Below are 13,987 nucleotides of genomic sequence, written 5' to 3' on the forward strand. Positions count from 1 at the left end.
AAAATTGAATCGTGGGTTCATCTCTGCTCTTTAAAAGTCATGCCAACCAATGCAGAGGCATGCCAGCTTTAAGAATGCCTACATCCTCAGAACCTCTCCTGTTACAATGATACACTCCTCTGCTTGTCCCAAGCAGACTGCAGCAGGGCTGTGGTGAAGAGTTACAGCCAAGGTTTTTCCTACTTGATTTTCCTATCCAGAGGCCTTGGTCCTGTTTTTTAAACCCTTTATCTTATCAACTGAAACAAATCTTGGGAGTTAGAAAAGCTATATGCAATACCTTAGGCATTTTCACTTTTGTGAACTTGAAGCTGCATATCAGTTTGCAAAGCATAAGAATAATAATAAATAAAAATGCAGTTCTGTTTTAAAGTTCTTTCTGTTGTGTCACCTCCTCACCTGACGTGTTGAATCCAGGACCTTTCCTGGGTTTGCCACTGCTTTTTTCATTTCCTTGTTCTTAAAGCATTTGGCGTTAGGAGGTGACCATCCTGATTTACCACTCCCTGCCTCTTGTCTTTCTTTCAATTAGCCACATATGAGCTTTTGAATTCCGGTGTGAATTGAGATGCCTTACTCTCTCACACACAAAGCAAACACAGCACAGAAGCCTGAGACGTCTGTCAGTTCCTGCCACAGACAGTATAAAAAAAATAGAATGTCTTTAGGGGACATTTGTCCTTATTTACATAGCCACTAACCTGGAGACTCACATCGCAAAGTGTTCAAGGCATGTGTTGCTTGTTCCAAGGTAATTACACATCATATATGATAAAGGGGAGAGGCTGCTTCCTGTGGGGATGTTTCTCTGTATTCTCCTGTCAGCATCAATCACCTGACCAGCCCACGGAGCCCCTAGGAAATATCCTGGAATCTTTTCTCTCCTCCCACAGTCAGTCACGCCGTCCTACTGAATTTACCTCCTGAAACTCCGTCCCCATTGCCATGACCCTGGTTCTGGCCTTTATCATCTACCCAGACTGTTACAGCTGCCTCCTTTTAAATCTGTCCTCCACACGAACAGCAGAGAGATCTAGTTAAAAACCAGCCAACTCACTTTCCTGCTTGAGGCCTTTCAGTGGCCTCCCAATGTCAAAGCCGCATTTTCTAATCTTTTTCTTGATTTGGCACACACAGAAAAATGCCACTGTTTCTTTGAGCCCCTGGGATGCATGGTAGAGGCTGCCTGAGGTGGCTGGTCTGGCCATCCCAGGCCCATCTAGTGCACAGCAGGGCCGGGGAGTCAAATCTCTACACCCCTGTAGCCCATTCTCTTGAGGAGTTCTTGTCTGAAGGATAAAGTTCAAATGCCTTTATCCCCTGACCAGAGCCTCCTTAATCAGCCTTATCTCCTGCCACTCCTTAGGCACACAGAATGTTCCAGCCACACTGAATTGGATATCTGTGTATACCGATTTGCTGTTTCCCCACACCTGTGCCCATCATTTCCCCATCTGGCCGACTCTGGCTTACCTTTCAAGACATGGTATGGGGAATTCCCTGACGCGTCCACTGCTGAGGCCCTGGGTTCAATTCTTGGTCAGGGAACTAAGATCGCACAAGCCACGTGGCGCGGCCAAAAAAATAAATAAATAATGCAATATGGACTGCATAGAAAGTCTTCCGGGAAAACGCCCTGCTAAGCCCCTCACAGCTCCCGCAAGTAGGTCATGTGCATTTCCTGGATGTTCCCATGCTGCCCTGCAAATAGCTCTAGCGTTGGAGTTCGCACATTTTATTATAATTATGTATTTATTTACCTGTTTGTCCTACTAGACTGTGGAAGGATGATCTGAGCCAGATCTCCAGGGCAGGGACCTGGTCTTAATCTTCGTTACCGCTCCAGGACCTCATCCTGGGCCTGGTTCATAGTTGGTGCTTAGTAAATGTTACATGGATAAATAAATGCTCCTGATGAAGCGGAAATAATTCTCATCTAGAGCTCTGTGAAACTGTAGGCTCCCTTTGATTCTGCTGTTCTATAGGTGACTTAGTTTTGAAAAGCAGCCTTTCCTTTCTGAGTTCACGTTTCTCTTTTCCTTACCTAGGGCAGCTTGTGCAAATGGAAGAGAAGGGGCAGGGTTCCGTGCCCTGGTCAGTATATGGTGTCTACATCCAGGCTGCTGGGGGCCCCTTGGCATTCCTGGTCATTCTGTCCCTTTTCATGCTGAACGTGGGCAGTACCGCCTTTAGCAACTGGTGGTTGAGTTACTGGATCAAGCAAGGAAGTGGGGTAAGGTTCCTCGTTAATGGGAAAATTATACGTCTCATAAAGTGGCCATCTCTCCATAGTCCCCGTCTCTCCTTAGGGAAACTGTTCTAGTTTTCAGTTAAAAGGAGCAATGAACAAGGATTACCCAGGATAAGATCTTGATGAGTCTCTAATGTAACCTCAGCAGACAATTGCTCCCTGACCAACTCACGGAGCAATAGAGCTTATCAGTAGCAAACCGTAGGCTGCCTGCTGTTGTCCTTAGAAAAGAGAGAGGGGGCTTCCCTGGTGGCGCAGTGGTTGAGAGTCCACCTGCCGATGCAGGGGACACGGGTTCGTGCCCCGGTCCGGGAAGATCCCACATGCCCTGGAGCGGCTGGGCCCGTGAGCCATGGCCGCTGAGCCTGCGCGTCCAGAGCCTGTGCTCTGCAACGGGAAAGGCCACAACAGTGAGAGGCCCACGTACTGCAAAAAAAAAAGAAAAAGAAAAGAGAGAGGGAGCAGGGCAAAGTCTGCCTTGTGTCTGCCTCAACCAGGTCCCAGAGTTTTTATCCTGTACCCTCCCTTGAGCCAAGAATGGCCCTGATGCGGGGTTCTTGGCAGTCCCTGGGAGTCTTGCCTCACAGACCCTTGCCTCCAACCAGAACACCACGGTGACTCAGGAAAACAGGACGTCTGTGAGCAGCAGCATGAAGGACAATCCTCTCATGCAGTACTATGCCAGCATCTACGCCCTCTCCATGGCAGTCATGCTGATCCTGAAAGCCATTCGCGGAGTGGTCTTTGTCAAGGTATGCACCAGTGGGGGCCTCTGCTCCTCCTCTCCCCAGAGGCTGTGTGGTTAGGATTCCGCCTGGCATCCCTCAGGTTTACTCTGAGTCGGGGAGCTCCTTTAAAGCAGGATGGCCCTCTCCGAAGTGACCTGCATCCCATGAGCCTCAGCTTTTTCCTATTAGCCACCTCCCTCCTCCACGACCATTCGCCCTTCTCCGGCTTTGGGCATCGATGTCCTGTGGAGTTGCGACCCCGTGGAGTGGGAGCTGAGCCTGCCTGAGTCCTGGATCTCTGATCACGCTGTGCTCTGCCCCTCAGGGCACATTGCGAGCCTCCTCCCGGCTCCACGACGAGCTCTTCCGAAGGATCCTTCGAAGCCCTATGAAGTTTTTTGACACTACCCCCACTGGGAGGATTCTCAACAGGTTTTCCAAAGACATGGATGAAGGTATTTCTCACTGCTTCTCTCTGTTGTGCTCTGGAGCACAGTGGCTGTCGATGTTTGCGTCAGGAACATTTTAGTTTTGGCATTTTCTCCACATTGCAAACTCTTCAGGCTAAGGACCTATCTGCTTTTTCACCTTTTGTCTGAGTTCTTATTTGATCTTATTTAAACTGAAAACCAGTTCAGAGCACTGAGTTAGCATAGAGGCTTTGGACGGGGCATCTCAGAGTCCAAAACACATATTTACTTGTGGGCAGTGCATAGGTTCCTGGACACCTATAACCTCTGACAGGTTTGCTGGATGCTGGATGCCTCATGGACTGTGCCAGCACCAGAACTTAAATACAGTTGACCCTTGAACGACAGGTTGGCTGAATCCGCAGATATGGAAATACGGATGAGGAACGACATAGATGGAGGGCTGACTGTAAGTTATATGTGGACCTTTGACTGTACAGAGGGTCTGTGTCCCTAACCCCTACGTTGTTCAAGGGTCAACTATACTCCCGTAGCCCATAATGATAGTGATACTGCCTGACGTTTATTGAGGGCTTACTGTGTACTGAATATTCTACATGCGTTATCCTAATCCTCACAGCAGCCCTATGAGGTGTGGATATCGTGTCATCCACTGAATACACGGAAAAGCTGATGCCTAGAAAGGTTAAATAACTTGCTGAAGATCACACAGCTATTAAATAACAAGCTGGGAATTGAGCCCAGATCTTTTTGACCCCAGAGCTAATGTTTTTAACTACTGTACTGTGTTGCCTCCATAGAAGGAGTTTGTTTCCGATGTTGATAGGCCAGTGTAAAGCCATGGCCAGAGGTCACAAGGGATCAAAACCATCACTGATACACAGAACAGTGCTACACATGCATGACATGATCCCATTTCTGTTAAACTCACATACACACAGACAAATGGAAAAAAGATTGAAAAAAAAATCAGTGGTATCAACATGTCTCAGATTTGCATGAAAATAGGCAGGGGGAGGAGATGTTCAAAAAACGGTGAAGAAAATGTTGATAACTGTTGGAGGTTCTATACTCTTTCAACTTTTGTGTATGTTTAAAATTTTCCATGATGAAAAATTTCTTAAATGTTAGCGGCAGTTCATTGATATTGGTAAGAATAAAGACTATGTTTATTTAAGTTTTTTGCACATTTATTTTCCAAATATTTTACAACAGGCGTATATTACTTTGCAAAGTGGAAGAAATGTTTAAAGGGGTTGGGCAGCATAGTGAACCAAAAACAAGGCACAGGGGAGAAAGGTCACTTAAATGCTCTTGGGATAAGAAAAATTAGAGCAACCAGGTTTCCATATTTTTCTTTGATCAGACTGTTTAAAAGGCAAAAATCATAACTTTCAGTTAGGGATTTTAGGGAGCCTCTTTTTGTTTTTTAAAAATTGGGGGAAATTTAAAATTCCATTTTCCCGGTTTGTGGATCCCAGCATCTGACACGTGTTCCTTTACGGTTTCTCCAGTCGATGTGCGCCTGCCGTTCCAGGCTGAGATGTTCATCCAGAACGTCATCCTTGTGTTCTTCTGTGTTGGAATGATCGCGGGAGTTTTCCCGTGGTTCCTTGTGGCAGTGGGGCCCCTCATCATCCTCTTTTCAATTCTGCACATTGTCTCCAGGTAAACAGGAAGTCTTCATGTCTTCCAGGGCAAAGGATGAAGCCAGAGTTGCTGGTCTACCCCTCTGACACAGAACACATTCTCTCTCCAGGGTTCTAATCCGAGAGCTGAAGCGTCTGGACAATATCACGCAGTCACCTTTCCTCTCCCACATCACATCCAGCATACAGGGCCTTGCCACCATCCATGCCTACAACAAAGGGCAGGAATTTCTGCACAGGTTAGTTCAATGGGGGCCCGAGGGCTCAATGGGGAGCCAGCATCTCAGCATTTAATGAGAGTTTAAGAAGCCTTTCAAGGTCAGAATTCCGGATTATAAAGCTCATTACTAAGAGTATTAGTAATTTAATGATCTCTGGTTAAGATTCACTTGCTTGGTGGAACTCCCTTCTGAGCAAATGGGAAGACAAAAACATAGATTTGGAGTCTGCTAGCTTTCAGTTCTGAATGGCTATATTTGATGGAGTTTTGCTTTTTTTTTTAAATTAATTTATTTTATTTATTTATTTTTGGCTGCATTGGTTCTTCTCTGCTGCGCGTGGGCTTTCTCTAGTTGTGGAGAGCGGGGGTTACTCTTTGTTGTGGTGCACGTGCTTCTCATAGCAGTGGCTTCTCTTGTTGTTTTGTTTTGTTTTGCTGTTTTTGGAATGGTTACTTTTATTTTTTTAATTTTTATTTTATAAATTTATTTATTTTATTTTTGGCTGTGCTGGGTCTTTGTTGCTGTGTGCAGGCTTTCTCTAGTTGCAGTGAGTGGGGGCTACTCTTTGTTGCAGTGCACAGACTTCTCATTGTGGTGGCTTCTATTGTTGCAGAGCATGGGCTCTAGGCACGCGGGCTTCAGTAGTTGTGGCATGTGGGCTTCAGTAGTTGTGGCTCGCAGGCTTCAGTAGTTGTGGCTCACAGGCTCTAGAGCGCAGGGTCAGCAGTTGTGGCGCACGGGCTTAGTTGCTCTGCGGCATGTGGGATCTTCCCAGACCAGGGCTCAAAACCATGTCCCCTGCATTAGCAGTTGGATTCTTAACCACTGTGTCACCAGGGAGGTCCGCGGTGGCTTCTCTTGTTGTGGTGGATTCTCTTGTTGCGGTGGATTCTCTTGTTGCAGAGCACAGTCTCTAGGATCATGGGCTTCAGTAGTTGTGGCATGCAGGCTCAGTAGTTGTGGCTCACGGGCTCTAGGGCGCAGGATCAGTAGTTGTGGCTCGCGGGCTCATTAGTTGTGGCACACGGGCTTAGTTGCTCTGCAGCATGTGGGATCTTCCCAGACCAGGGATCGAATCCGTGCCCCCTGCATTGACAGGTAGATTGTTAACCACCTCACCAGGGAAGTCCCAGAGTTTTGCTTTTTATTATTATTTTTTTTTCTTTTTACTTTTTTATCTTCTGAACAGTAAAAGACATTCATTGATATTAGACTGACATTTTATTTAGCTGTTGAATATTGTTTGTATGAGAAATTTATGTACATATATAGTCATTGTGGAGATTTGTGTTAACAAGAGATTGAATTAGACTAAAGGTCATTCAGTAGAGGACTGGTTAAATAAGCTGTGTTGTCCCCATGTGGTGGAATATGATATGGCCCCTAAAAAGAATGAGACTGCTCTCTAGGTACTGATAATGAATGATCTCCAAGGTATATTAGTGAAAGAGCAAGGTACAGATGGGCGGGTATTGTGTGCTCCTTTTAATTATGTGTCTGTATCTGTAACATTTAGAATATCTCTGAAAGGACACATAAGAAACTAATAGTTGCCACTGGAAAGGGGAACTGAGTAGTTGGAGGAGGGCAGGAGAAAGACCAACTTTTCAGGATAAAACCTTTTGTACCTTGTGAATATTCTGTCCTGTAGAGTATATCATTCATTCCAAAATTAAGTAATTAATGTTAAAAAGGAACTCTAAAATAGGAAGGGTTAGTTAAACAATTCAGAAAAATGCATCCTAACTTTAAGTGAAAAAAGTGAAATATGCTGACCGTGTACGTGTGTATGTACATACCCACAGAAGTGTGAGTGCATTGAAAAAAATGCTGGGAGTAAATGCAGCAGAATATTAACTCTGGTTTTAGCTGAGTGGTGAGAGTACTGGAATTTTACAGTTTCCTCTTTTATTGCATTTTCTTAATTTTCTCTAAAGTGCACATATCTTATTGTAAGGAGGGTAGTGATTTTTTTTAAAGCAAAGCGCATTTGCCCACCCAGATCTCCCACTCTGGAGTTCTAATTGTGTGTAGGTGCCAGACTTTCAGGTGGGGCGTGATCTACTCTCTAAGCCCCCTGGTGACAGTGGTGTGTTGCTCCTGCAGTGACAGATTGTCTAGGTCTTTTTGCTCTGGTTTTAAATCACTGCTCCTGGTTCTTTGCTCCATGGCCTTGGGAAACAAGTGTGTCAGCAGGCAATTTCCACTTTCGGTCCAAGGTTTTCTTTTTTTCTGGTCTTGTGCCATTTCTGCAGTTTACCTTTGTAACCTCTCTTTCTTTGAGGAAATGACCCCTGACCTAAAACATTTTTCTAAAGCTTAAGCAGGGCTTCCCTGGTGGCGCAGTGGTTGAGAGTCCGCCTGCCGATGCAGGGGACACGGGTTCGTGCCCCGGTCTGGGAGGATCCCACATGCTGTGGAGCGGCTAGGCCCGTGAGCCATGGCCGCTGAGCCTGCGCGTCCGGAGCCTGTGCTCCGCAACGGGAGAGGCCACAACAGTGAGAGGCCCGCGTACCGCAAAAAAAAATAAAATCAAATAAAGCTTAAGCAGCCTCTTTATTTGGTCTCCTTCCCTCCTGCTTTCCCTATGCTTTAGAAGTAGGTATCTTTCCCTAGCATCTTTAACACGTTTCTTTGAAAGGGTAAAACTAGAAAACCCTCGTGTCCTCCTGTCTGTGGAGCCTGGAATACTCTGCACTCCTTAAGTTTCCATCTCACACTCCTGGTTACAAACAGTAGTACTTCAGTATTAGCCCTCCACCCAGCACTCACCAGAGCTTTGGCATCCTCCATGCCCAGGGTTGTGTGGTACTTTATTTGCCTATTAGGTGTTCTGTCTTCCTCACAGGTACCAGGAGCTACTGGATAACAACCAGAGACCCTTCTTCTTGTTCACGTGTGCGATGCGGTGGCTGGCAGTGCGGCTAGACCTGATCAGCATTGCCCTGATCACCACCACCGGGCTGATGATTGTTCTCATGCATGGGCAGATTCCCCCGGCCTACGCGGGGCTTGCCATCTCCTATGCTGTCCAGGTTAGTCTTTGGGATGGGGGCGTCCTCTTGCTCGTATGTTGGCCTAGGAGAGAGCTGGTAGGGGGCTCTACCCTAAGCCATTGTTTTACTTCCGACTCCTAGAGCTTTTCCCCGTCTGCTTTGGCAGTAACACTCTGGACTGGTATACAGTCAGCCCTCCACATCCACATGTTCCACATCCATAGATTCAACTAACTGCAGATCAAAAGTATTTGGGGGGAGAAATTTCTGGAAAGTTCCATAAAGCAAAACTGAATTTACTGTAGGTGGGCGACTATTTATTTTTGCCCAACTATTTTCTACATTGTATTTATAACTATTTACATAGTATTTACGTTGTATTAGGTATAATAAGTAATCTAGAGATGACTTAAAGGATACAGGAGGATGTGTATAGTTTATATGCAAATACTATGCCATTTTATATAAGGGACTTGAGCGTCCGTGGATTTTTTTTATTGGCGGGAGTCCTGGAACCAATCCCTCATGGATACTGAAGGTTGACTGTATAGGAATAAAGGGATTTAACTCTGTTGCATTTGTCTATGAAATAGGTGCTATTTTTTTCTTAAATAAATATGATTTTGAAAATGGTTTCTTAATTGTAGGTTTCTGTCTTCACTACCCTTTCATCTCTGGCCTCTTCCTAATCTTCTAAGAAATATATATCAATACATTTCTCCTGTGTGTTTTATTTTCAGGCCCCTGATTTTCCCAATACTGTTACATATGTAAACCCTTCTGGCTCCTAGGAATGGTTGAAGGTCTTCAAATAGATCAAAGAACAATTGGGAACTTGAGCACTGACTAGATATTTGAAGATGTTAAAGAATTGTTACTAACTTTTTAAGATGTGACAATGGTTGTTTTTAAGGAGTCTTTATATTTTAGAGAGATATAAGCTGAAATATTTATGGGTGAAATGATAGCCTATATGGGATTTGATTCCAGATAATACGGAAGGATGGGGTGGTATAGATGAAACAATATTGGCTGTAAGTTGATAATTTTTTAAGTTGGATGTTTGATACATGGGAGTTCATTATACTCTCCTCTCTATTCTTGTATACGTTTGACATTTTTCTATATTGGAAAGATAAAAATAAGTAGCCAGAAGAAACCTAAGAAGAGATACGTATCTTCACAGATACCCAAAGATATTTGTCCATGTTATGCAGACTTCCTTGATTATTAGAGGTGGGGGGAGAATCTGTGTTTTATATATGCTATGTTTCAGAGTCCTCAGTCTGAGGCACACAGGGGCTCTGCATTCAGTTTTGGCCCAGCCTCATTTCTCTTATTTGACCTTGCTGGAAGCATTCTGACTGCTGCGCAGAGCTTGATATAATCTCCATTTGTTGTGACTACTACATCAGGTGTAGATGCAAGTATGAAGCACAGCAGTTATTCAGCTACAGTTGAATTACTGGAAATGTAAAGACGGGCGGAAAGCCCTCAGATACAGGAAAGTTAGTGCCAGCAGTACCAGAACGCCACCTGCATTCACTGAGAATTGCAGTTGATTGGGTGCTATTAGGCATTGTCTTAAATATTTAGAGAATGATTCGGTCCCTAAAATCAGCTGCTGCATGTGCCCAGTTAGTTCTTGTAACTTGAGTTGTGATCCCTTAGATGAAGGAGGTTTTCTGGCGTTGGCCTGGTGTGTATTAACAGTAAATTCTCTCTTGGATTCTTGTTTTCCGTTGTCAGTTAACAGGACTGTTCCAGTTTACTGTCAGACTGGCATCTGAGACAGAAGCTCGCTTCACCTCAGTTGAGAGGATCAACCACTACATCAAGGTCAGGCTGCTACAGGCCTTTTTCTACAATCTGACTTTTCATGGAGCAGTTTTACCCTTTTACAGCCTCGAGTGAATGTCCCAGGAGGATGCTTGTTTTCTCTGCCTTATCTCGTCCCACAGGAGAGGCAGCGGTCTCTCCAGCATGTGTGGAGTGGAGAAGAGAATATCTTAAGATTATCTAAATATATTTGTGAATTGTGCCTGATTGAGAACCTATGTTCATCAGCTAATTTCCAAAGCATTCCTTTTATTTATTTATTTATTTATTTTGGCTGCACCGGGTCTTAGTTGCGGTGTGCAGCCTTCTTAGTTGTGGCATGCGGACTTCTTAGTTGTGGCGTGCATGTGGGATCTAGTTCCCTGACCAGGGATCAAACCCCAGGCCCCCTGCATTGGGAGCATGGAGTCTTACCCACTGGACCACCAGGGCAGTCCCCAAAGTATTACTAATCTCATTAATTCAGTTAAGCTGACTAATGTAACATTTTCCTTACACTATTTAAAACCATGTATTATTTCAAGTCTTAGTCTAGTTTACTTGTTCTTAACCAGGGAAGGCCATCAGAATCCCATATGGAGCTTGAGGCAAAGACTAACACGGGCCTCATCTCTGAAGATTCTGATGCAATAGGTCTGGGATAGGACCCAGACTTCTGACGTTTTAAAAGCTACGTAGCTAATTCTAAACTGCATTCACAGTTCAGAAACCAGTTAATGAGTTGGTACTGAGATGATCTAGCTCTTCCCACCTTTCCCCAGTAACCCTTGCAGCCCTGCCATGGGGCAGTGTCTTGCTGGTGTCATAGTTGGAACTCGAAAACAGTTGTCTGTAGAGAGAAGCAGAGTCCTGAGTAGTTAGGATTCTCAATTTAATCTATTTCTCAGGAGTTACCTATTTTGTGAACAGCCCAGAGACTTTATTAGCATTTATATCGTTATTTACAGATAATGAATACATTCCAAGTTCCAACTAGAACGTTGACTTACAAACATAGTTTTACAAAACTAGCCTTTCACTGAGAACAAGTATATTATGTAAACTGCATTTTCTAGTAGAGACATGCCCTGCTGATTTATTTTGTCAATGAACCTCATCAGTCGTAGGGTATTTCTTAAACTCATAAATGATTGTTATCAGAAAGAATGGCGGATGGCTATCTGATAAATCTGCTAAAGGCCATTCTTCATGTTTATACATGAGTCTCTTGGCCCAGTGCTCTGGTCTGTGGACAATTTGTGGGTGTACATGTGGGTGTGTAGTGTTTGATTTAATATCACTATTGGTGTGAGTCTCTTGCTGGAAAGGTCAGGGTGATGGTCAGCCGTGGTACAGAGTATACTCTGCACAAACCAGTCATATTCCTGAGGACTGGATCCCCACTGCCAGTCCCCAACCTGGATGCCTGTCCCAACACGGAGTTTTAGACTTCAGTCTCCACCCCCGCCTGCCAGAACACTGCAGTCTTTGGCCATTGCTTCCCTATGAGGCTATAAGCTCCATGACTAGTCACCAGAGAGTTTTAAAGCGTCGTGAAGTGTGACCGTTGATGACAAAAATTATCCAATGGTTGTATTAAACACAGCATTTTAAAGCTAGAATGGATTTCCAAAATCATCTAATCTATTCCCCACAATTTGCAGATGAGAAACTAAGACGAAGAGTGAAGAAGTGATATGTCTGAGTCACGCAGCTATTAGTGGTGGAGTTTGGAGTAGAGTCTGTCTCTCCTGGACTGACTGAGAAGGCAGGATGCCAGGGTCTCATTAATGTTCCATAAATGTACTTTCCCTCCTTTGGGTTCAGCCCAGTGGTTTTCAAATGATGGAACCCTGTTTCAAGAGGAATATTTTCAAAAAATTCCAATAAAAACTGCTGTGCTTGAAGAGGGATGGAAGGCTTCATGCCTCACATTGGTCTCCAAGGAAGTGTTTTTTGGTTTTTTGGTTTTTTTGGCTGCATCGGGTCTTTGTTGCTGTGCGGCTTTCTCTAGTTGAGTCGAGCGGGGGCTCCTCTTCGTTGCCGTGTGCGGGCTTCTCATTGCGGTGGCTTCTCTTATTGCGGAGCACGGGCTCTAGGCAGTCGGGCTTCAGTAGTTGTGGTGCACGGGCTCAGTAGTTGTGGTGCACGGGCTTAGTTGCTCCACGGCATGTAGGATCTTCCCAGACCAGGGCTCGAACCCGTGTCCCCTGCATTGGCAGGTGGATTCTTAACCACTGCACCACCAGGGGAGTCCCTCCAAGGAGGTTTTGGGGAAGAATTCCTTATGGCAGAAGGCAGTTTGAAAGCCACTGCCCTTCCCGAGCTGCTGCTTAGTAGCCGTTGTAAACTGCTAAGTGTAGAGACCACTGTGCTTTGTCTCTGTCTAGTTTACTGGTGATGAGCATTCACTGCCAGGGGTCTCTTTCTCAGCAAGGGAACAGAGCGGCAGCTTTCTCTGTGTGGTTGCTTTGGGTGTCCTGGTTCTACTTCTCTGTGACAAGGTCTTGCAGCTCCCCCGGAATCTATAGTCAGTCTAAACCAGCCACTTCTGTCTCCCCAGACTCTTTCCTTGGAAGCACCTGCCAGAATTAAGAACAAGTCTCCCTCCTCTGACTGGCCACAGGAAGGAGAGGTCACCTTTGAGAATGCAGAGATGAGGTACCAAGAAAATCTCCCCCTGGTCTTGAAGAAAGTGTCCTTCACCATCAAACCTAAGGAGAAGATTGGCATCGTGGGACGGACAGGATCGGGTAAGGATGTCCTCTCTGGAGAAACATTTGAACCTACCAGAATCAAGTCTGGGGCCCATGATTTCCTGTTTATTGAATACCAGTCTCATCCCTTCATATCAGATTCCTGTTAGATGAGCAGTTAGTGTCTCGGTCTCTGAAACCACTTTTCTAGGCTTATTTTCAACGCTGCTTTCATAACATTTAATGCTTTCTCTAATCATAGAAGTATACATTCTCAGTGCAGAACACTTGGAACATATAGCAAAGTACAAAAGGGGAAAGGCGCCCATAGCTCCATTACCCAGAGATAATTACTGCTGACATTTTGGTGGATATCTTGTTAGGCTTTTTCTATCAACAAATGTGTTTACAAAAATGAGGTCCTTTTATACACACTGTTTCATGGCCTGCTTTTAAAATTACCGAACATTTTCCATGTCAGTTAATATTCTATGACATGATTTCTATGCAGCATTATATAAAATTCTATTTTATGGATGTACTATCATTTATATTAACCCTGCTCCAATTGAAGGGCATTGAGGTTGTTGTCAATTTTTCACTATTATGAATAGCACTGCAGTGAACATCCTTATTTCTGTGAAGTCAAAATATACAAAAAATTTAAGGTCTTTGTGATGTGTTACCTGTATAGCCTCATATTTATCAGAAGCCAGCATCATTCTAAGTGAGGAACCTATGTTCCTTTGAAGACAAATTATTTTCTTGATCTGACATCAGTTGCAAATAGAGACTAGGCCTTCATTTTAGGCATTTAATTTCACTCTTGTTCTTAGAAATGTGTTACTATATGCCCCTTAGATTTCTAGAGTCAAGACTTGAATAATGTGTTTCTTTCCCTCTTTCCTTCCTGAATAACATTTCAAGATTGAGTCTCGTCTTCTTTCATTAACCTGTTTACCCTTGTGTAAGAGGTCTCTCTGAGTCACTTCTCATTAGCTTTCTGAGTTCCATGCTTCCTTGGCATCAAAACTCTTTTAGCTTTTTTTTTCTTGCCATTAAAAAAAAGTCTTTTTGAGACAATTTACTTTAAAGAACCTGCTAAGCAGAAAAGAAAAAGCTGCTTCCTCTTTGAAGGAATTATTGCATGTCAAAACAAGGTACTGCCTCTAGGCTTGTGCATTGGAAAGAGAATAC

At 44.3% G+C, this 13,987-nt stretch overlaps 1 protein-coding gene across 5 annotated transcripts in view; it reads left to right on the top strand.

Moving 5' to 3' along the window:
• The window catches only part of ABCC5 (ATP binding cassette subfamily C member 5), a 194,906-nt gene that overhangs the window by 162,168 nt on the left and 18,751 nt on the right, over positions 1 to 13,987 (top strand). For all 5 annotated transcript variants that reach the window (XM_060298352.1, XM_030862253.2, XM_070045473.1 and 2 more), the window contains 8 exons: positions 2,049 to 2,233; positions 2,857 to 3,003; positions 3,305 to 3,434; positions 4,925 to 5,078; positions 5,170 to 5,298; positions 8,129 to 8,315; positions 10,026 to 10,115; positions 12,658 to 12,847. In XM_060298352.1, coding sequence (XP_060154335.1) covers positions 2,049 to 2,233; positions 2,857 to 3,003; positions 3,305 to 3,434; positions 4,925 to 5,078; positions 5,170 to 5,298; positions 8,129 to 8,315; positions 10,026 to 10,115; positions 12,658 to 12,847 — 1,212 coding nt within the window. The remainder of the gene's footprint in view (positions 1 to 2,048; positions 2,234 to 2,856; positions 3,004 to 3,304; positions 3,435 to 4,924; positions 5,079 to 5,169; positions 5,299 to 8,128; positions 8,316 to 10,025; positions 10,116 to 12,657; positions 12,848 to 13,987) is intronic.

This window comes from Globicephala melas, chromosome 4, assembly GCF_963455315.2.
Source record: "Globicephala melas chromosome 4, mGloMel1.2, whole genome shotgun sequence".
In the NCBI taxonomy this organism is placed as follows: domain Eukaryota; kingdom Metazoa; phylum Chordata; class Mammalia; order Artiodactyla; family Delphinidae; genus Globicephala; species Globicephala melas.